Genomic DNA, 24,072 nt, shown 5'->3' with positions numbered 1-24,072 from the left:
AAAGCTTTCAAAACCTTACCCTTTAGTTCTTTATGATGCTGTAACAGTCAGCACACACAGGAATTCCCTGCAAGTCTGTCTTGTTCTGTGAAGCACAGTGCAACATTTAGTATGCAGAAAACAGAGATTTTAGATTCCCTGTGCAATCTTCATCCTGAGTCGTCAGGTAAATGCATCGTCATACAATTTTATTTGAAAAATTATTTTCTGTTTGTTTTTTTCTTCCCATGGGATTGCTCTTTAACAGGTCACTGAGTGCTTGATACTCAGTGAATAAACAGCTATTTAATGCTTCCTTCAGTCCCTGTTCAGTGCATGGCCTCAAATCGCGTTTAGCCAAGAGCATTCAAACATGTCACTTGTCTAAGTGACATTCAGTTTTAACCTACTGATCCTAGAAGCTACCTGGCTACTGTCAGTACAGAAGATGAAATCTCAAAGCTCTGCAAATCAGACCAAGTATATCCAGAAAATGCCCAAATAACATTACCTATACATATGTATATTTGTTTATTAAAACTTGATTAATCTAATTTAGATTAGATATCACTTCTATCCAAGGCTAGGGCAGATTTTTAAGACTATCTATGCTAGGCCTTACAATCAGTTTCAAAAAAAGCATTATTTTTTTCATGGCAGAGGCAGAATTCACACATACCTGAAAAATTTAATTTCTTTTGTATTACTTCCCATACAATAAATGTCTTCGGTTAGAAAGAACTGAGGAACTTTCAATATTCTTTTTAGACAGCAACAGAGAAATCATTAGTAAAGATCAAAGCATGAATGCTTCTAAGGAGAAACTGATATTAAGAAATAGGGGGGGTTTACTTTATCTAAATAATTTGTCTGATACAAAGAAGTTCCAAGCTTTCATCTGATTTTAGAGTCCATACCTAATCTAAGCTAAAATTATCTATATTCGTATGCATCAGGAATTAATACTACGTGTATGCACTTTCAATAAAGAAAACTTTGCTTTAGTTGTGTTTTTGCTTTCAGAGCAATCTAACTTCATGACATCTGTTAGTGTTTCCTGAAAAACTCACAAGGGGTGGTCACATTTCGAATGCCTATTGGGACCCTGTGTTTTATACTAATTCCTACACTGATCCCATGAAAGACTGAGGGAGCACTAATCTGTCATGGGCAGAATAGTTTCATGATAAGGGTGGTGAGGCACTGGAACAGGTTGCCCAGAAAAACTGTGGAGTCCCCATTCCTTGGAGTGTTCAAGGCCGAGTTGGTTGGGAGTTTCAGCAACCTCGTTTAAGGCAAGGAGGGTTGGAACTAGATGAGCTTTAAGGTTCCTTCCAACCCAAACAATTCTATGATTCTAAGATTCCATGATTTGTTGTTGTAACCTTTAACAGTGTAGACTCTCAAGCAGGAATTGATATAAAGCTCTGCTGTTCAATTTACTAGTATGGACATAACCAAACTGCTTGTTTTCCATGAATACTCAGTTCATACAAAAAGTTAGCATGTAACAGTAAATGCTACACTGAGTCAGAGGAAGCACACTTGTAATACTGCCAGCACACAGAGCGTATGGGCACTTAAAAATCGTGGAATGTGATGCACCTCTCAGTTGGTAAAGCTCACAGGAGATGTTCCTCATAATTCTGCAGCCTCAGATGAAGCACTGTGTTGTTCTTTGTGGGACTGGGAGGGATCATTCTTTCTTTAGAGTGTGATCTCGAGAATTTGTTGAGTAGTGGTGTCCAGCTTCTCTATTGCTGAACTACATCTAACTTATAAGCACATCCCACGGCCATGGGAGTTGCATTTTGTATGTCAGAAAAACAAAGGAGCATGTGCTTTAGGGACCCCTCCCTGACATTTTGTCTTTTGCTTTAGATACAATATTCTACTTGGTGGGACTGGAATCAACACTCCTTGACAGTACTGATTTTTACTTTTCTCTGAGGAGCACACCTGTAATGTTATAAAGTTTTTTTCTTGTGTTTTGATATTTGCTGGGTGATGGATAGTTTATTTGCTTCCTATTCCCAGATTAAAAAAAAAAAAAAAAAAAGACCTAGAAATAAGCATGAAGGGGAAAAAACCCAGTTTTTTTATACTATCTCAGCTTCTGTGTGAGCTAGAAATCTGCCTGCTGTACCAATTCAGGTGGCACTCTGCCCCTTTCAGCAGTAACCATGTCCACCTCTCTCTTTCAAACACAGCTTGAGTTTCCTGCCATCCAGAAATTGCAGGTAAATGGTCAATTAACATGTAAAGAAGAATTTGACACTGTATCCACAAATTTTTAGATTTTCCATTACCGGAAACTCTGATATTTTCCATAGGAAGTCTCACCTGCACATGAAGAATGCCACAGAATGAAGTTCTTTTCGTAGGGGCACCACCTTTGAGGTCCATATGTGGGCCATAGGATTCTAATCTAACCCTCCCAAAATCTGTTGTAATTTCTGAATTTGGGTTCTATAGTGAAGAGGTTTTGAAAACCTTACAGAAAAAAAAAAATGCACCAGTGTGCCATACACAGGTTATAACTTGCTCCCAAAGCATCCTTGCATCTAAATTAACAACTGAGCTTTATTTCAATTTCTCACTTTCTCCAATTAAAACACAAACAGTATTTCTTGTAAAGAACATATTCTTATCTAGAATTCAGTAGCATAGAGATCACACAGATAAATTAGAACTCTGATAAAATAGGTTGCTTAAAATACTCTCTCTGTGTCATGATCACATCATCATTATTGTACATAATATAATGGGGAGATTTGAGACTATTTAGCTGCACCTTGCAGAGTTCACATAGATCTGAAAATATCTTGTGTATTTTGTGTCTGATTATTAGAAATGTAACTAAGGAAATATCTGCTCTGAACATGCTTTTATAATAATGTTCATTTACTCTTTTAATAATGTACCATATAATTCATATTTCAATTTAATATTTCAGCCCAGAGTTTTGCTAGCTTTGAAATCCAAAGCTCTGGATAAGCTAGATAGAATGTTATTTCATTTATATTTCATTTATAAAAGAAAACCAACCCCAAAAACAGTATTTCTAGGACATAAGTTTGTATACTTGGACAACGAAATACAGTAATATGAATTTCAGCCTATATATAGAAAAGCTTTTAGATTTGGCATATATTTGGTCTAAAGAGTATATGAAAAGTATAAATAAATATAAATAAAATTCTATTTGTGTGATATGTAGAAGCATATAGGATTGAATGTTTTGACCAACACCTTCAAGAACTATTGAATGCCATATATTAAATGGAGAGTGTAAATCTTCCTTTTCTTTCAATCAAAGCTGGTTTTAACTAAGATTTGGGTGTCCCTTATGTTGTTAACAACTAGATAAAGAAAATGAGATTTTAAGTAAGAATTCAATTTCTCTGATACAGTTTGTATGTCCTAATGAAAAAAAGAAATCTGGTAAGAATTTCTATATTTCAGTATGTTGATCTTGTTCCATTACAGAAAGAAAAGGGATTCATACATAACTCTAAATAGATTTCTCCAGCATCAGTATTTCTTAATATGATGGGTTTCCTAGTAATCTGAAAAATTTAATGAAACTCTGGAATTTCATACTGGAAGGAACAAAGGCATCTATCGCACTGCATTAATTTCAGAAGTGACTAAATCCCATTTCAGTTTGGCACTTTTTTAGCTTCAGTCATATGTATTGTGCCTACTCTAGTATTGTAAAATCTAAACTCACACATTTTATATTTTAGCTGAGAATTTCTGATATTAATTGGTTTGAGTTTTGTTTCAAATAATCAACATTTTTGAAAAGGAGAAACTTAATTTTGTGTAGTCCTCCAGAGTTATTCAGAAAAAAAAAGCTAAATCTGAAACCTAGAGCATGGTCATGAAAACCAAATCTGGTAAACTAAGACATTAATTTACACCATATCAGGGCACTCTGATAACTACCCAAGTGTGTTCATATTAACAAAAAGTGTGATGCAATTAATGACTTTGGGATGATCCAACGTTTTCCAAAGGCCTGTTGCCTGTACTAGAAAAAATCCTTGTGTGCACTCTTCACAATACCATAGTTAGTGCAAGTAGGTTAGTCTGCATTCAGTTGTGCTTAAACTTCTCTTTTTTTATTAAATGTGGGCAGGAATTAATGTACACAACATCAGTTCTAACAGGATAGTTTTGTATCAGTAATTTGCCACCCAAGCTTAACATTAACTAACATCTATAACCCTTATTTATCATTTCTCAATACCTGACATATGGCTTCCTGTAAGGTAACTCTCACAGCAGAGAGTCAGATGATGAAAATTTATAATAACTGAATATGCTTATTTTTTGCTTAATATTTTGACACATGCCTGTATACATACACACACTCACAAGACTGCTTTTCCTCTTTAATTCATGAAAAAGTAGTTTAGAAATACAAGGTATGACCATAAAATGGATAGGTGTAATGGGAAACAAACCCTGACATTTCTCACGGTATAATAGTTACTTAACTAGTAATACATTGAGATGAGATGACAGTGAATCACTTTGGTCAACATATTTTGACTTTGTGGGTTTTTTTCTAAGTAGTGTCCACATGATTTTTTTAAACCATTAATACTAGATTCTTTTTTTCCAGGTTGACTGGCATGAATCTACCTTCTCCTGTTATCAGCAGTAAGAACTGGTTACGACTCCATTTTACATCTGACAGCAATCACCGACGGAAGGGATTTAATGCTCAGTTTCAAGGTAGGAAACCTATAAAAGTTCAGCAAAAAAATTCTTTACCTTTAAGCATCACTAAAGAAGGGTGAAATTTGAAAATTATGTTTAAATATCAGGCTTGTAGTAAACAGCTGACTACTACTGCTCTTACGCTGAGTATCATCCTTGTGTGATCAGATATCTCTAGGGGTTTACTTTTGGAAGAAGTATGTGTACTTCACAATGCAGTTTGCTCTAAGTATATATTTGATTGCTCATTTTTTCTGTAATAAATTGCTTTGCATTCAGTCTGATCTTTGCTTTAAAAACATGCTTGGAATGCAACTTGCAGAAAGTCAATTCACACAAAGTCATACTGCCATATAAACATTGTTTTCCTTCATTATTCAAAATCTAACTCTTATCTGGGAGCTACATTCATCATTTGGAAATTTGACTCAACCATAGTATAGTACAAATTATATTTCAGCCTCTTGCATAGATTTCCATATAAAACTTTAAAAGAAGACAAAAGGATGTCAGCGTTGCTGTCAATTTCTACTTATGTTCACCTAGATACTTTTTAAAATGCAATTTTTTAGAATGGCTTCTTTATTGACTCTTGAATCATTACTCAAGATGAAAGACATGTTAGTTATATTGAAAATAAAAGAGCTTCCTAATTTATCTGTGTTTTTAAATTCTGTGCTTATGTAGGCTGTTTCAACCCTTTGACCTCCCACACCATCATATCATTTATTACTTTAGACCTTTCTTTTTTTCCATGAAACTCTGGAACCTCTATCATTTTAGAAATGACAAATACACTGAGACAAATGTGTGTTTCTGGTGACTATGACATACATATGCAACAAAAGCATTTAAAATACATAGTTCTTTTAGTTTTAAACGTATTTTGACTTTTTATTTAAAAAAAAAAATTCTGAAATTTCATTTCATTGTGTCAACTCAACACAAATATGTATTCTATGATCTTTTGCACTTACAACTTATTTTTTCAAAGTTTACCAGGGATGCATACCACTATTGGTGACCACAAATTTAAATGCACAGCTTATGTTAACTCTGTGTCTTAAGCCTATTGACTGGAGATCACAAAAACAATGTGACTCATCTTGCTGGCATGTCAGAAAATTATGAATCAACAGAATAACAAGGGGAAGTTTGGTATAAAGTAACATACATGGGAAAATAGCTTTTGTTCTTTTTCAATATATCTTATCTCTAGACAAATACTTACCATGGAGTTAAAGCTTTTAGGAAATATCTGGGGAGATCATTATTTCAGATGTACATCTGCTGCTCTGCATAATACATCAGGTATTGGGTGTAAGTGTAAACTTCACTGATGTAGAATCTAGCTTGTGAATGACAAGTGAAAGTTTCTTACTGCAATTCAGATTCTTACAATTATGGAAATTTCCTTTCTGAAGTTAAATAATTCTTTTGAAATGCAGTTTTATAAAATTTATTGTGTTAAATACAAAGATCTCTGAATTACATAAGCCACAGCCATCTTAGGCTCAATTGCAATTAAATGAATTCCCATGTTAGTGATATAAACATAAACTGAGTTAAAACCTAGAAGAAAGTGACAAATAGGATGAAATTTCAGAGTGGTATAAAAAGCTGATTAATGTAAGAGCTTCAATAAATCCTTTTCTATTACACTTGTATTATATGAGTATTTGAAAACTAAGCATTTATTTGGGATTTTATTTTAAACAGAGTTAATGTTTAGAGCTAGACTAGTCTACTAGTACCACAGATTGCATAATAGCACAGATTGGAAGAGACTTCTGGAGTTTGTCTAGTCCAGTCCCCTACTCAAAGAAGGGTCACCTAAAAAAAGCTGCCCAGGACTGTGTCTGGTGGATTTTGAATACCTTCAAGATTAGACACTCTACAGCCTCTCTGGGCAACCTATTCCAGTGTTTACCCTCACAGTAAAAAAACTTTCACTTATTTGTAAGTGGAATTTCCTCTATTTCAGTTTTTGCTTATTGCTTCATGTCTTGTCAATGAGTATCATCATGAAGAGTCTGTCTTCACCTTCTTTATATTATCTTATCTTCTCAGGTATTAATACACAACAATCAGATTCCCTCCTACTTCCCCTAAACCTGCTCTTCTCCAGGCTAAAATTTCCAGGCTCTCTCAGCCTCTCCCTCATGTTTTCGTTTTCAGGAACTTATTTTTGCTAAAATTCAACAACTTTTACATGTATTTCCATCTTTGGTTCTTTTCTTGAGTTAATTCTTATTTGAGCTGATCATGGAAAAAAACCCACAAACAAACCACAAAAAAACCTCCTGTGACATACATGACCTAGATTTCTGGAAGAAAACCTAGAAGTAAAACACATACCTCAAATAATGATTACCTCCAGACACAATTCTTAAATTTGTCATCCAGGCAAATCCTGCAGTGTACGCTCTATGACTCTGAGACCTCTGAGAGACATTTTCCTTATGGGCAACTATTTACAATAGTTTAAATGAACTATTCCAGAATACACACATGTAGTTGGAATTGATATGTACTTGAATTATCTTGTCTTTGAGACAGTTATAATAAAATACATAGACTCTTTTGAAGTAACCACTTAATACTCACTTTACGAATAGACAAGTCCCCATTACCAATCTGACCAAATCCTAAGAATCTTTTTGATTGTTCTGATTTCCTAGAGATTCTAAATATTAGACAGCTGTCTTCAGGGCATTTAGGACTCTGCTTTCTAACATTGCTTAGACTGCTTTCTACTTTTGCTTCTTTTTAGAAGGAACAGTCCTTTAAAGTCAGTCTGAGCTGTCTTTTTGTGATTGATTCCTTCATTCAGTCATGGTTTGTGGTGAAGGTGTATAATTATGCTACACAAGAACAGTAGTCTCTATTGTTTTGGGAAAATAAAAAAATTTTTAATTTTGATTGCAGTCCTCAGATGTTAAATTAAAGCAGCCTATTCTGCCTTGCCAGATAGGAAATTATTGTATTTTTGAGACCTAATAACACATATTTTTTTTAATAGCTGTCAGATATAAATATTATTAACAAAACAAAATCACAAGATATTCCTCGAAAAGTGGTAGCTTGTCCATTTGCAGATTGCATCGTAAAGACTGTGGGGAGTTGACCTTAGCTGGATGCCAGGTGCCTACCAAGTCACTCAATCATTTCCCCACCCCAGCAGGACAGGAAACAGAAAATGTATTGTGTTACTGTCATGGGCAAAACAAGCTCGACCCTCACACATTGTCACTCCTTTCTCCAGCTACAATTTATGCTGCACAGCAACTTTTCCCCTTCCTAAATATGTTATCCCATCACTGATCAGCCTTGGCCGGCAGCAGGTCTATCTTGAGCTGTCTGGCATTGGCTCTATCCAACATGGGAGAAGCTTCTAGCACCTTCTCACAGAAGCCGTCCCTGCAGCCATGCCACTACAGGTACAGCCACTACACAGGGTGTGGTCACACAAGCATAATGACCAGCCTCAGGTTACATGCAACCAGCCCCTACAATTACTTTATTCCTGTACTTTTAATATGTGTTCTACCCCAAAGCACCTGAATCCATTCCTTTCCCTGATATTGTTATCCTTAAATACTCCATAATTAGCCCTGTGCAATCCCAAAATGCTCTTCCCTTGTACCCCTCAATGAGCCCTGTATTACTGGGCAGGTGCCCCCTTCAGCCTCTGAAGTGACTGGAGAGCTCCTAGTGTGAGCTGTCCCCCAGGCCTGTGGGCTGGATCTCACCAGGAACAGCCCTTGGGAGGCTGGGATAGAGTTTGGGTTCTACGTTGTTATTGGGGTTCCCCTACTTGCCCTGAACTCTGCATTTCTTCTGCTGTTGTGGAATGGACCTGTCATGGTCCTGGGAGAGCCAGGGTGAGGTGGTTTTTGTCTCACCCATCCACTGTCACCTCCCTGTGCTCCTCTGCCTAACCTAACACATGTATCAACATCACTGGCTTTTCAAACGGCTAGTCAATATTGGAGGCAGCAAAACACACCTCTGAACAGTGATGGGATAAGAGACTTTTTTTTCTTTCCTGGTAAGAATTCAGATTATCAGAATTTTATACAGTTAGCACATAGATACTTTAATCACTCTTTTCAACTCTTATAAGATTTACATCATGTTTATAATCAAGTTATCATGGCTATATTATAGCTGTAACTTGGCCTTTTCCAGTCAGCCAAAACTACTACTAACAAGCAGGCAATTTATTTTATTTTCTTTGTTTGGTCTTTGATCAGGCAAGCAGAATTATTATAATCTACTTCAGTGCAATATTGGAACTACCAATTTGATTTAAAGCTATGTATAGTTAATTTGTTTGCTCGGCAAAATTTTCAGATCTTTATAAGCTTGCATTTTTTGCAACATTTATTGCCCTATTTTAACATGGTCAGGAAAACCAGCTCACTAACAAGAAAAAAATTAAAGCAGTGTACTGGAATTGCACACTTGAATACATTAACTATATGTAGTTTTAAAACTATATGTATTGTTTAAATGCTTGGCAAGCTGAATGTGTGAATAAAAAAATGTAATCTACAGGGTGTATCTAAATGGTGGGTGTTTGGATTTCACCTTGAATCATATTTACTGTCCCATCTTCCATCAGATTAGAGAAGAAATTTAGAGAAATTTTTCTAAATTAATTGGGTATAGAGTGAAGGGTTTGTTTTGGTGCTTGTTGTTTTTCCTCACCCTGCTAACCTTCTTGCTTTCTTTTGATTTTTGGTTTTTTAGTGTTGATTTTATCAATAAAAATATTTATGTCCCTATTTCTCCGTGTATCTGTGGATTTTTTTTTCATAGTTTCAGAGTTCTTTTAAATGGCCCTGAAAATCACAAAAACAAATTGTAGTGAAGTGACATGATTTGCTTTGTCTGCTTCATGTCTCCCATACCAGCAACTTTGGTCTCATGGAAATCAACAATCCCAGTGGATACAATCTGATTCAGTTCTTGTTCTGCCTTGTTCTGTGGTAGCTTTGTCATAGGGGGAAAAGATGTTACAATTAATTTAGTTATGAACTTCTTTTTCTTTTACATTTCTCTACCCTCACCTGTGGTTCTTGCATATTCAGTGGGAGTAGCAGAGTTATGATTTGTCTTATGCCAGTGCTTCACAAATGCATGAATTCCCCAGAGGTGAAGTGTCATTAACAGGCTCACAAGGAGATGAAAATTTAGCACTTTCCAGAAACAAAGCTTATCAGTGTAAACAGGATGACTTAAAAGGTGTGATAATGAATCCTCTGCTTTTGCATATTTACAGCACGTACACAATGCTTGCTTAGCTTTTGCTTATTTCCAGAACAGTAGGTTGTTTTAATATTTTTGGGTTTCTATTTAAGACGGAAAAAACCCACAATGCTTTTTTCTATAAAGCTAAAACTAATCTGCTTAAGTTAAATATTTACTTCAAAATTCCTAGAAATAGAATAGAAAGTTTCCATAGGAAAACACGATTGCTGGGTGTGTTTCACAGTAACTCAGGCCTCACTTGTAGTGCCTTTGAAATCAAGTATGCTATTTCTGGCAAGCTTTCAGAGATTCATAAAGGTACTAGCTATTTTGATAATTATGTACCAGAAGTTATCTATCTGTTGTGTTTGACTACCTTCAATAATTCAGGATTTAACAAACAGATAATCCTGAAGTCAAACAATGAATATAATAGAGGCTGCTGAAATAAACATGTGCTAATGGAAAACCAGGAGTGAAATAATGTAAAATCAACTTGCAATTGCTAGTTCTTTCAATGAATTTTCATAGTTCACTGTTTGCATATAAATGTGTGTCTATCCTGCCTACGTATTCATTAAAACCCTAGAAATTATGTTGAAAATAAGTGAAAAAAATTTTGCAGTATTTCCTTGGTACTTTTAGTCAGGGATTTCATTTATAATTGTTATTTAGAGTAAATTTCAAAAAGAAAATTAGTAAAATCAATTGATAAAATCAGAAAGCCAGAAAAACCTATTATTTTCTACCTCTTAAGTGATGCTGAATATATATTTTTCCTTTAAAATGGTACTGAGACAATAATTTGTATTTTGTTAAATTTTATTATCAAGAGAATAAACCGTCTTGATGTGCAAAAATCAACAAGGAGGTAATCCATCATCTTGCTTGAGCATTCTTTTCTGTGGTTTACACAAACACTGGTAAATATGTAGTCCTGTTTTATCATTTGTATTAGTCTGGGTTTCTGTGTCCAGTAGTGATATTTTCCCTCAACAGAGTAAAAAGTCTTTTGTTAGCTTTTTGAAGCACTGAGTCACCCCTCAGTCTCCAAGATAAACTGAAGAGGATGAGTTCTTTAAATCTCTCATTGGAAGTAATTTTCACCACTTAATGCAGTTGGTGCTATTTGGAACTTCCAGTGACCCACTTATCTGATTTTAGCAATCTCAGGATCTACAGCTAAAACTACATTTGGATCTACAGCTGGATCTACAGCTAAAACTGCATTTACCTTTTCCCCCCCCATGTGTTTATTTCTGTCCTACTTCTATTTTTTCTTTTAAAAAGTCATGAAAACTTATGACATTAACTAGCTAAGTCGTAATTATCTAAATTATACACCCTAGAGACACAAATAATTTTTCTTAACTCTATTTGTATGCCTGTCAAGGCTGCTGTAGGTAGACTATGCTTGACTTTTTTATTCTTCCTTTTTTTTCTTTTTTTTTCTTCCTTTTTCTTTTTTTTTTTGTTGTGTTACGTTTTATTTCTTACTCACTTTTATACTGTAAATGTTGATTTGCCTACATCCTGTAAGTACAGTCATTTGTTTTGAGAGTCTTTTATTTTTACTTGTTTACATTTAAGTAAAAGTGTATTAAAATATTTTCCCTGAACTTTGGCTTAGTATAATTGGTTTAGATTGCAAACATTTATTCAACTGTGTGGTAAAATCTGTACAAGCCTACAATGAGGTAAGTTATTGGAGAAAGTTTGTTTATGAAGTCACAAGGAATAAATCTTTTTTCTATTAAAAGTAAAATTCTTTTGGCCAAATCTTTGTACGTGACTGTTGATAGTGAATAGCTCCCTCCCTCTGGAAATCAGCTTAAACTGTCATTTTGTAGTCTGATTTTAAGTCTCTCTCAAAATTTCAGTCCCGTAATATATCCTGCATTGACACCTGAGAATGTAAAATAACCAACACCACTGACCACTGACCTGTATTTTCTCATCTCTAAAATTAGATTGTTTGATCAAAAAGGAGAATTTTAATCCAATAAAAACTATAGTAATGAAATCAATATTTGACATCTTATTGTCCCATGCATTCATATGTATCAGTCAGTAATTTGGCACATATTCTGAGTTCAGCACATGCTTGACTGGCTCTCTTCCATTTTTAAAGCCTGGAAACCTTTTCTTTTTCAGTGATTGGCATTAGAAATTATCTTTGATTTTATTGTTAAAACTGACACCTCATAAAGGCAACATACATTCTTAAGAGAGATTGGTCCTCTTGTCTGTTCTGACGTCACAAAAATATCTTTTTTTCTCAAAATTTTAAGAAAAGCCCAAAAGTTGACATAGAATGACAAAAAGAAAAAAATATTTATCTAAAGGAACTACACTTACTAAAAGTACAGAAGAATTGAACCCTATGATAAAGTTCTGTCTTCAAAAATTTCACTCCAAAGTTTAGGTAGAATTTCTCAGTGCCAAGAGAGTGAGACATTTGACAAAGGCTGCATACAGACTTGTCTTAACACAAGGGCATTCTGGTAAAAAGTCTTATTATTATAAGTCACCATATAGGAGCATATTATTATGAACCCTTGTGTATTGGGTTTGTGTGACCAGCTTTTGGTAGTGGGGAGGCTACAGGGGTGGCTTCTGTGAGAAGCTGCCAGAAGCTTCCCCCATGTCCAGTAGAGTCAATGCCTTCTGACTTCAGGATGGACCCACAGCTGGGCAAGGCAAAGCCCATCAGGAGCAATAGTAACACCTCTGTGATAACGTAGTTAAAAAAGAGACAAAAAGTTATTGCACAGATGAAAATTGCAGCCAGAGAAGAGTGGAGTGAGACCATGTCAACAACTCTGCAGACACCAAGGTCAATGCGAAAGGAGAGGGAGAAGATACTCCAGGCACCAGAGCTGAGGTTCCCCTGCAGCCCGTGGTGCAGATCCTGGTGGTGCAGCTGTGCCCCTGCAGCCCATGGAGGTCAATGGGTGTGCGGGGATCCGCCTGCAGCCTGTGGGGGAGACCCACACCAGAGTGGATGGATACCTGAAGGAGGTTGACCCTGTGGGAGGCTCATGATGGAGCAGGAACCTGCTGAACCAAGGATATAGGCGGGACTTGTGGTCCTGTGGAGAACCCACACTGGAGCAGCCTGTGCCTGAAGGACTGCACCCCATGGAAGGTACCCATGGTGCAGCATTTTGTGAAGAATTGTTGCCTATGGACTCACACTGGAGAAGTTCATGAAGGACTGTCTCCTGTGGAAAGCACCCCATGGGTAGCAGGGGAAGGACTCCTGTACCTGAGCAGCAGCAGAAATGAACTGTGATGAACTGACCATAACCTTCATTCCTTTTCTCCCTGCGCTGCTGGGGGGCAGGAGGTAGAACTTGGGAAGGAGAGGGGGTTGGTGGGGGTGGTGCTTTTAAGTTTATTTTACTTCCGTTAGCCTGCTCTGATTTTGTTAGTAATAAATTCAACCAATATTCCAAATTAGAGTCTTTTTTGCCCATGATGGTAATTTGTGAGTGACGTCTCCTAGCCCTTATTTCAGTCCATGAACTCTTTGTTATGTTTTCTCTCCTCTGTCCAATTGCAGAGGGGAGTGATAGAGTGGCTTTGGTGGATATGTGGTGTCAAGCCAGGGTCAACACACTACCCCTTGATTTTTGGGCATTTTGCAAAGAAACAAAAAATACCTCATTAAAGGTAGAAGCTTGTACTTGGTTACAGTCAGGTTGCTAAGTTGTACTTCTTTCTTAAGGGTCCAGTAAAATTTCCATTGCTGAAAAGGCTCAGGCGTAGCTGCTTCATGATGTTAGCACTTAGCAGATGCTGATCTAGCAGCTATTCAGTCTTCATGATGTTATCCCCCCTAAAACTGTTCAAAAGACTATAGTTGAAGTGACATTCAAACAAGGAGCTGAGTGGATCTCATTTTATGATTTATTTTTTAGAGACAATTCCTACAAACTCTGTGTGTTCTGCTATGATATAGTCATAGAGCAAATTGTGTTGATATTATTTTCCAGAACTGTGGAGGATATCTGCAGACATTGAAGACTTGATGCCTGCTGAAGTGGCTTTATTATGATATATCATACATTGAAAGCACAAAGTAGCTAAGGCAGTTCATCAGGGCAAGGGGCCAACTAAGCGACATAGAAAAGGTTAATGGAAAACAAATGGCATTGTTTCTTTTTAAACTTGCAGATCCTGTGTCAGCTTATACACATAGAATGAGAAAGATTTGTGTAAAAATCTATTGTGACACCAATTTATCTTGAGGCTGTACCATTTATTCACTACTACTGCATGCAGAGATTTCCAGCAAAGGGAGCAGGTGGAAGATCTGATAGTGGCAGGCAGTACTTTGTTAAACTGATGGAACAAGGAAGCCAACTGATCATAAACTTACAGCTTTTACACCTAGCCATATAGTAGAAACATCTCTGCCTACTGTGAAGCTCTCTGGAGCTATAATACTGATTAGTAGGGAGGATTTTGAAACCTGTTAGTAAGAGAAACAGTGGGATGGAGTATTAGACAGAATACTCTTCAGGCAAGGAATACAGAAACAGTGGAGTGTTGGACTATTCCAGTGTGTTGGTTTAAACTAGAGATCCTATAGAAAATTGTGATGCCTCAGCAAATGTCAAACGGGTAGCTAAGAAGAAAACTTGCAAGAATCCTCCTCGGTTATTGAATCTTGGATCTCGTTTTATAAAAAAAACCCATATTATAACATTTCCTTCATAAACTGAAGTGAATATTAAGTTTGAGAATGGTTGATGTTTTTTTCCTTATTCCCACAACTACTAAACTTTTAGAAAGAATTCATGGTACAACCAGCCATTGCGAAACAGAACAAAACCTAGGAATAGGTAACAATCTGTTTACTGGTCCCACAAGACTTTGAGTAATAAGAAAGAGATGTTTGATCTATAAGCAGAATGCAGATAAATTACTGATGCTGCCAAATAGGAAAATGTACATTATTTCTTCCGGAGTCAAAAAATAGTAGTACTCCCATAATTGTCCACAGAAAGGATTAGGCACTAGTGCAAAGCAAACAATGCACTTAATTGGACTCTTCAATCTGAATTAAGAAAATACTGTGTTTTGCAATAAGATTACTCAACCTGAAGAAAATCAGAGCAGTGAAATTAAACAAAAGGAAATTGAGGAATCCTGCCCTGTAGTGAGATAAATTTGCTAATTTCCTTCACGAATAATCCTATGAATGTTATTGCAAGCACATCACTGTTTCTTACTGAACTCTGCAAAATATTTAAAGCAAAGTGTCAGTCTTTTTAATAGATAGTTCTCATACATACAAACATAGTTAAGGTGACGCAGAGCTTAAGGCTGGACAGGAAAGGTGCTTCTTGAGATCACCAGATACTGGTCAATATGATATGTTATTCCTCTTCACCTTCACATATCTGTACTTGGGAAAAATCTGCAGTGAAAGGCAGCCAAGAGCTGAACTCAGCAGAGCAGCAGCAGAGCAGCTTGAGGAAGTACCAGCAGATGATGTCAGAATATTTTAGCTTTGAGTGGTAGCCAGTATCTGAGATCTTGGAGGTTATTTCATGCAGAACGAAAAATTGGCAAGATACTCATGTATTTGGGTAACTGGGAAAAAACATATTATGTCATCCAAGACACACACAAAGACTGTTAGAGAAAATTTTAGGAACAAACAGGAAGTTGTTTTGGAGTCATATAAGATTATTGTCAGAGTATAACTATACTAGAACTAAAAGAGGGTAAATTAGATCAAACATAACACTATGTAAACCAAGTAATATAATATCTTATCTGGCTTTGATACGACTTGTGTACTGCACAGCATTTGCCTGCTTGCACATGTGCAGTGAAATGTAGGTGTAATGAATTAATTTCATATGCTAACAATCCAAAAAAAACCCACTGAGGTCTTAGCCACTTATTGTTTCTCAACCAAATGACTTTTTGTTATTGATTACTGTTATGAAATCATAGAAAATAGGTTTAAGAAACCTACCTATCTTGATAGGCTAACCCTATATCAAAGAAGAGGCAAACATATTTCGCTGTTGTTTTCAGATCTTAATTTAACATGATCTTAAAATGTAGTGATGACTAATGTTCTACAGCTTCTCTGAGTAATTTATTCCAGGGCTTAATCACTCATACTGTCAAAAAGGGTTTTTTTCTCATGAAAGCAAAATTTCCCTTTCTGTAAAATTTGTAAGTTCTTGTTCTAGCTTAGCCGAACTGCAGAGGTATCTTTCCACTTTTCAGTTTCTGTTCTATCTTTAAAGAGTGTCATAACACCTCAAAAACCCTCTCTAGATTAAATTATTTCTCAGTAATGCCCTACAAATGAGCAATAAGTTGAGCCTTGCAGTATCTTCACTTTCTGTTCACCTCTCTGCGCTTTTCTTCTTACTAATTTCTGTCCTGTCTCCGCTAAGCAAATTACACAACCAGAGAATACAACTGCAAATTCTTGGTGCTAAAGAATACATGCTACTTTGCATTTACTTGAAAGTCATACCCACCCTGAAAATTATATGACAAATTCACACAGATTTTTGATATTGTAATACAGATAAATTGAAATTAATCTTCAACCACAAATTACAAGTTCTTTATAAAACCTTGCATGTCAGATAGTAGGAACACAATTTAAAACAAAACAAAAACGATTAAAAAACCTCCACTTTATAACTGTAGAAGCTGGGTCTGAAAGGTGGCTGCCTCCAATCTTCATATTCTGTGTAATTATTAATCAATTACTAATTAGTTGGCATCACAGAAGGAAAATAAGTTCTTCAAGAAAGTCAACAATCTAAGTGAATTTACCTTTTTTAGAGAAGTTTCTTTGAATAATTTAAGATTTGGGGGTTTTTAAGTTAATTTTTCTTTGGAATGGTAATTTATGGATGCACAGGAAGAACATGTAACTGTTTATTATAGTTTTCTTTAAACTTTGGGGGGGGGTATTAGTTTTAGGTGTTTTTTTTTTTTAATTTTTATTTACCATTTTCTTTGAGTTAGCCCAAGCCTATGCAAGGTAAAGACAAATCTATTATACAGTTTTTCCTTATAGCCCAAGCAGGCAAGAGGCTCTGAGAAAACCAAATTTCTCCTACAAATTCGAGGACACAGAGCTACCAACACTCCACAGGACCTCTCTCAGTGTACTTTGAAATATAACTTCAAATAAGAATTAGTTGTTTCAGAAAATTCAAGAACATAATAACCTACAGTAAGAAGTATTTCCTAATATATAAATAGAATTCACAGAAAATTATTTTTCTTCCCTGAAAATTATACTTGAAAAACTTGTAAATAATTAAAAAAAATGTTACCTTGTAAGTTTCTCTTGTTTATAATTAGTGGCTAATTTAAAAGCACCTTCCTGTGTCAGATAAAAATTGTAAATATATTGAATTTTCTGGAGAATTTGTGTAGATTTTGGTTAGGCTGGCACAATTTTCAGGGTGAATGTAGAGTTTGTTAAAAGCAAAATAAGTACTGACTTGTCTTATCTTGTTCAAATCAAACAAATCCCCAGGTGAATCATCATCTCCCAAACATCATGTAGTGCTTGAATCATGTGAATGGACTCAAGAAGAATTAAAATTAAAGAATCATCAGAGATCAAGATCTAAATTACCAAGTTTAGTTTTGGGAAGATGTAGATTCTGACAAGGTTAACAATTTGTATATAGGTCTTTTTGTTAATAGGCATAAATTATTTGGGTAGTGCTTCCAGAACTGCTTATATACCCAAAGTTTGATCCTCTATTACTTTGTACAGTTATTTGCACCTCTGAAATACATATGTGCAGACAATATTGGGAAGACTAACTGCTTCATGCTTTTGTTTAATGGTGTGTAATTGTACTTAAAAATTGTATTTAAAACTATCACGAAAAAGAAAACTTTCGGGTTTCATTTCCTGGAGCAATTTGGAGTATACCAGAGTTTGGAAGGAAAGTTTTCAAAGAAGCGTCCTGGGAAACAAGACTGTGGAAGATAGACTTAATTTTAAAATAAATTCTTTGTTTTATTCATTTTAGGAAGCCATCCATGCTGTAATGAGCTGCTGTGTATAATATGGTTTTAAAATGGCAACAGCAATAGAGCAATTCTTTTGTGAGTTCCACTCTCCTAGAAATGAATGTAAGAATGTAAGAATGTAAGAATGTAAGAATGTAAGAATGTAAGAGTAAAATGGCAAAAAATTTCCTTTTGAATTATAGAGAGTGTCTCAGTGTAAATGAGACATGGATGTTTTGCTGAGGATGAGTTATGAGGAAGACCCAAACTCCTCCTTCTAAGCAATTGTAAATCTGAAATAAGGAGGCTCCAACTGATGGGAAAAAAATGTGGAAAAAAAAAATAACAGTCCTTTATTAAAAGATACATGTGTATTGGCAGAAGCAAAGAAAGAAAACAAGTAAACCAACCAAACAATACTCCTATACCCACAATACTCCTATACCCACAATACTCCTATAATCCCCTTCAAAGCAAACCAATAAACAGAGAAGGAGAAAACCTCCCAAAACAGTTCCTCTCTGATGAAAATCCAAGCAGAATCCACAGCTGACAGCCAGGCTGAGAACAAAGACAACTCTGAGCTTGTTCCAGTTCCAGCAGCCAACCTGAACTCCTCCCCCCTATTTCCCAGGAGAGGAGAAGGAAAAAAGTAAAAGACAAAATTCTGAGGGCCATCAGCTAGGAATGCGGCCTTACCAGCAACTTCTTTTGTGTTACTTAACTGCCCATTCAACATTCCCTCCACACAGTGGACAGGGGGGAAGGGAAAAAATTCCTGCTTTCTTTTTAAGAACCAGGGAAACCATGACAGAGAGTTAGGAATGCAGGGAAAGCATAGTAAACTGGTATGCCTTATGAATACAGAAAATAGAGCTGACACTACCAACTACCAAAATAAGAATATTTTTGAAAAATAAGAACATTTTAAGGTGCACTTGAGGTGCATTATTTCTAAAAATTCGCACTATGGGTATAAGATTTTTACAAATATTTTTTATATTTCCAGTTCTCTAAGACGAAAAAAAGATGTCTATAAATATTTGATTGTTAAATTAAGGATGATCTCATTCATCTTTAATGAAAATATACTGATTAACAGATTTTTAAATACATATGACATCAGAGTTCATTTTGAAAATGAACAATGCTCCTCTAAATCTTTCCATGGCTGAGTTTATTTTAACTATGGCAAAAGTCTAAGGAATACCACCAGTGCTTTCTAGTAGGTTGATAAAATTGTCTTGGACTTCTAGTACTCAGCTCTACCCTCCTCCCTGAATGTGTAACTCATCACCAAAAGGCCCTTGAAGTTATGATTAACAGAAAAGGTTAATTCAGTAAGCTTAACTGAATGTTTAAATGAAGACAGCAGAAAGCTATGCAAATTTTCAAAAGTAATCACTTAAAAGGTGGAAAGTGCTGTTCATTTCTGACATTATTAATGTAAACCCATTCCTGCTTTTCTGCTCCTAAATGGCAAATCATCTTTGAAATCGGGAGAACCCTTTTTAATGAATGAGAAATGAGGAAGTAAAAGATAAATGTCTCAGAAAATGTATTCAAATGGTATTTAAATGGTTATAAAAATGCAATTTAGAGTATTTCTTGTATTTACAGAAGGGGTCAATCTATTTCACTGAAACCATGACGTGCAGTGGTCTCTTTTTTCTCAGAGGTTGAACAGTTTTTACTTGAAATACTATGCTTGCTTAATACCTTTTAAAACTAAAAATAATGCTGTATAAGTTACATAAGAAAACTTACACACATGCATAATAGAGGCAAAATTTTGGTATTTATATATGAAACTAACCTCTCAGATCCGTATATCTCTCAGATACCTACATTTGGTTGTTAAATTTCTCCAGGCATAAAGGATCATTCCACCTGATATTACCATCTAAAATGTAGCTTGAGTGAGCAGTATGTGTTTCTGTTATATTTTATGGAGAGGAAAAGGCATCTGTGTAGGTGGATTCATTGTATCTATTCTAGAAGGGGATGAATCTCCCCCTTGAGTTAGGTATATCTCTTCATAAAATATACATTTTAGATGACTGATCTTAAGTATTGTGAATCACCTATCTAATGTTCTTTCAGTGAGATGCCTTTTGTTTGACATATGAAAAAAATCCAAGGATAGAAACTGCAGGACTTGTTTCAATGCTTGAGAGTCAAAATGTTTTCACATGTCAGGTCAGAACCTCTTGTTTCAGCTTGTGTTCTCTGTTCTCAAATACAGGTGGTAGGTATAATTTTTCCTCATTCACAAGAGTGTGCTTCAAATATGTCTAAAAAATACTTTTAAGAGTGAACTGTTACAAGGAATTTGAATGATGATTGTCATCGTTCCATAAAATATGGACATAGAACAAAGAAAAGGAGAGTGTAAAAAGGAGAGTATATCTCTCTCCGTCCACTGCATAATAACTCAATGGGTTTACCACTCATTCCTGAATAAATGGGTTTTGAATTATCCAAGAACTGCTCACATGTTTTACATGACACATATATTTAAAAATTGAGAAATTAATGCTGGTGGAGGGACCACAACTGCAGATCATATCTCAAATATTCACTACAAGGGTTGTGTTGTCCATTTTCCATTAAATATGGAATAATTTTAACAGACTAATTATGCAACCTTAAAAAAACAGAACATAAGGTGGCACTTGGAGGAAATTTTAGGACTTAAATCTAGAAAGTAATCCTAAGAAAATCATATCCATGAGGTTTGCCTTTCCAGAAGACCTTGGGAATATTAGCCTTATTTTCTGCATTGATGTGTCTATATAATATACAGTTCCTGCCTTAGAAGAAAAGAAAACACCAGACTGCTATCAAAACCATTTCATATCATGCAGCTACAATTGTGTTTCAATCATCTTTCATCATCTGAACACCTGTTTTCTAGGTTTAGGTGTAAATGACTGCACTTTCAGCATACGTAGCACAGAAAGTACTTTCTGCAGAACTTGCCCAATTTCAGCAGTCAAGAAAAGACATCTCATTCTGAGATGGCAAAAGCATTAGAATTCTAATATAGAAATAATTACAATGGAATCATGTTTTTGTTATGCAGTATTTAGAGACATGTTAACGATGTTTCTACTGCTTCTCTTCTTAGAAATATTTGCATAGAGATCAGTGTATAGTGTGGTAATCATAAAATCTATACCATGTGTTGATAAAAGGTATAACTGACATTCTGTCATAATTATTTATATATTTATATGCTATGAAGTACTAAATACTGACATTTAAGAAATTTTTAAGTTGATTTATTGTTTCTTTTCATATCTTTGATAATTGACAGCATTTTAAGATTATTAACCACTGCAAGATCTAAAAAAAAAATTTAATATGAATCAAGGAAGAATTACTGCTTTTTGTATTTTTTGTTATTGGCATGCATCATCTTTAGCATTCTAGTACACAAAGCTAGACACTAGCTATTTTGCTATGGCTATCGATTTTTTGCACAATAGTTTTGAATTGTCCAGGTTTGTTCTGCAATTGTTTTCTACATCTGATTTTACTTTCAACTTCCCAAGCCACAGAAATAATTAGTATTCTGTGATGGTGTCCTGTATTTTACCCTTTACAATTACAATTTACCCCATGTGTTCCTTAATGTACAACTGCACGAGTGTCTTCTCGTGTCTCTTCCTACTTGGCTCCTGATCCCTCCTACGGTGCCCTAACTACTTAGTAGGGATAGGCTGGGAATTTATCAGCCATTCAGCTGACTAAAACAGAGAAAAAAGATATTAAAACTCTCATGTATCTGTTCTGTCTCACAAAACTCTGCCCCTTTGAGAACTCTTTCTTCTTTCTAGTTCAGTTCAAATTGCCCTGTAGATTAAAAAGAGGTTAGGTGAGCCAAGTAATGTAATACATTGTGTTCATCTCCTTAGGAAACTGAACTAAAAACATGTCTACTGCTGAAGAGTGAATCAAATAAAAGCAGATGTGAATATCACATTTAAAGCTTGAGGTCCTCAAACATGTGTAAACAATGTTCTGTACATTTTATGTAAGAAATAAGTTTTAAAAATGTTTAAGATTTTGTCATATGCAGTGGCAAACATAGGAAGTCCATACATGTAATTAGGACAGGTTTTTCTTTTCTTTGAACCTAAGCAAACTTGAATTCAAAATATTGCCAATCCTGATAATGTCTGTTTAAAAGGGACGTCTTCTGAAATATGATAAATGTTTGTATTTTTGTAAAAATTTATTTGGAATATCACAGAAGCTGCAGTTGTTTCAATCTTCTGTAGGAGTCCTGTGTAGCTTTGTATGATTTGACTGCTATATGTCCTTTTCATGATGTTTAATAATGAATTACCTTTTCTTTGTTTACTTTGTCTCTCAGTGAAAAAAGCAATTGAACTGAAATCAAGAGGAGTCAAGATGTTGCCCAGCAAAGACAGCAACCACAAAAATTCTGTCTGTAAGTTGTTTATACCATTATTTTTAGTGACTGCATATATCTTCTTGAATACTTTTAGATGTACAAATCAAAGAGAGACATATTGGGAAGCTGTGGTCCTAAAATGGTTATTATGTTTTCAATTGTCACTTTATTAGAACTCCACTGATAATACTCAGGGTGTAAAAAGTAGAATATGGTGGTTTATGCAGAAAAAAACCTACATTATATTTAGCACAGGATTTTTATATATTGGAATTTTTAGAATTCAGAGATGCAAGGCAGATTAGGAAATCCAGTGAGAATGGTGCCATGTAGACTTTAACAATTCAGCACTGGGGATAGTGAAGGTATCTTAACATTTTTTGTATCTGTTTATACTTTCTGATCTTTTTTCCCCCCCTCACTTAATATCACAGCTCTAATTTTTCCTCCCCTTACCAAACAATATCCTGGTGACTGCCTTTTCCCAGTTTTACTCAGAAAGGGTTAAGAATTGCTGTAATTTCCAGCTTCTGAAGAAGATAGAGGTCACAACATCACCTTCCCATCATTGCATGCCAAGTGCACTCTGGAATGACATCTCTTCCATCCCTCTACACCTTTTCTCCCATGTATAGTGTAAGGCTAAAATCAACAAGCTATCTGTGGGACTATGAGGTTGTTGGTTTTTCTGGGCATCTCTTTCCCTGAACTAGCAATCTGAGTTCTTTTAATCAGGCCAGTCTTGAAACAAGAAAAAGAGGATATTTTTAAATTTTGAAAACTGAGAGTCCCTTAGCCCCACCCCCTCAAAAAAAAAAAAAAAAAAAAAAAAAAAAAAAAAAAAAAAAAAAAAAAGTAAGCCCGTGTTCACCCAGAACTCATTAAAAGTGTAAATGTAATGACTAAGATGTATTCAGATAAATTATTTCCACATGAAAGAACACTGAATTCAATGGATTGAAACCTAGGGTGTGTTTGCCTTATTGTGTGCTATTCTGCAAGTACAGAGAGAAAGAGTGTCTTGAAAGCTGATGTCTAGGGGATATGATTTTGTCTCTGTGTTTCTACAGTGAATTGTTTAATACAAAGTCAGTGTTTTGGTATGCTCACTGGAACAAAAGAGGCATGACACTTTTCTGCTGTAAATGTTGCATGTTGATGATGTGGCACTCAAAAGGAACTTTTTATGCAAGGTGTTGCAAAAAAGATGATCTAGCTCTTTGGTGTTTGTATCTGAATGGGTGATTATTTCATTATTTATAAGTTACCTCTGGGAACTGTGTGATCTCTGCTTACACTCAGAGTGCATGCTGTCTAACACTACATGTAATTACGGAAAGTGAAAGTAAGACAGGCTGTGGAAAAATTATTATAAGGCAGTCTTAAAATTGCTGCTTATTTCAAATGTAAATTGCCTTTTTGTGTGTTTTGACTTGACATAAATCTAAGAAGTTTATTATTATTATTATTTCCATTACTTTCACATATATGAAGCTTATAAAAATGGTAAGATTAAAATACAAACATTTGTATTCAAAAGTATTTGCTACACTTTTTGATGTAAGCCTTTAATATTTAACCATTTTTCTTGCTAGTAATTATGTAGACAGAAAATGTAATTGGGAATTTGACTTAGAGAACTGATAAGAGTGGATATTATC

The 24,072-nt window shown here is 35.2% G+C and overlaps 1 protein-coding gene across 1 annotated transcript in view; it reads left to right on the top strand.

The window, feature by feature from the left end:
- Positions 1–4,612: 4,612 nt before the first annotated feature.
- LOC114064379 (CUB and sushi domain-containing protein 1) overlaps positions 4,613–24,072 on the top strand; it is a gene marked incomplete at both ends in the record, with an annotated part of 349,288 nt that continues 329,828 nt past the window's right edge. The window contains 2 exons of the mRNA XM_027897375.1: positions 4,613–4,725; positions 22,370–22,447. Of these exons, the coding sequence (XP_027753176.1) occupies positions 4,613–4,725; positions 22,370–22,447 (191 nt within the window). The remainder of the gene's footprint in view (positions 4,726–22,369; positions 22,448–24,072) is intronic.

The sequence above is a fragment of the Empidonax traillii genome, unplaced genomic scaffold, assembly GCF_003031625.1.
Source record: "Empidonax traillii isolate 1590-97213 ecotype Southwest subspecies unplaced genomic scaffold, ASM303162v1 scaffold539:size425684, whole genome shotgun sequence".
NCBI classification, from domain to species: domain Eukaryota; kingdom Metazoa; phylum Chordata; class Aves; order Passeriformes; family Tyrannidae; genus Empidonax; species Empidonax traillii.
The sequence above is the reverse complement of the archived record's forward strand: the minus strand, read 5'-3'. Positions and strand labels throughout refer to the sequence as shown.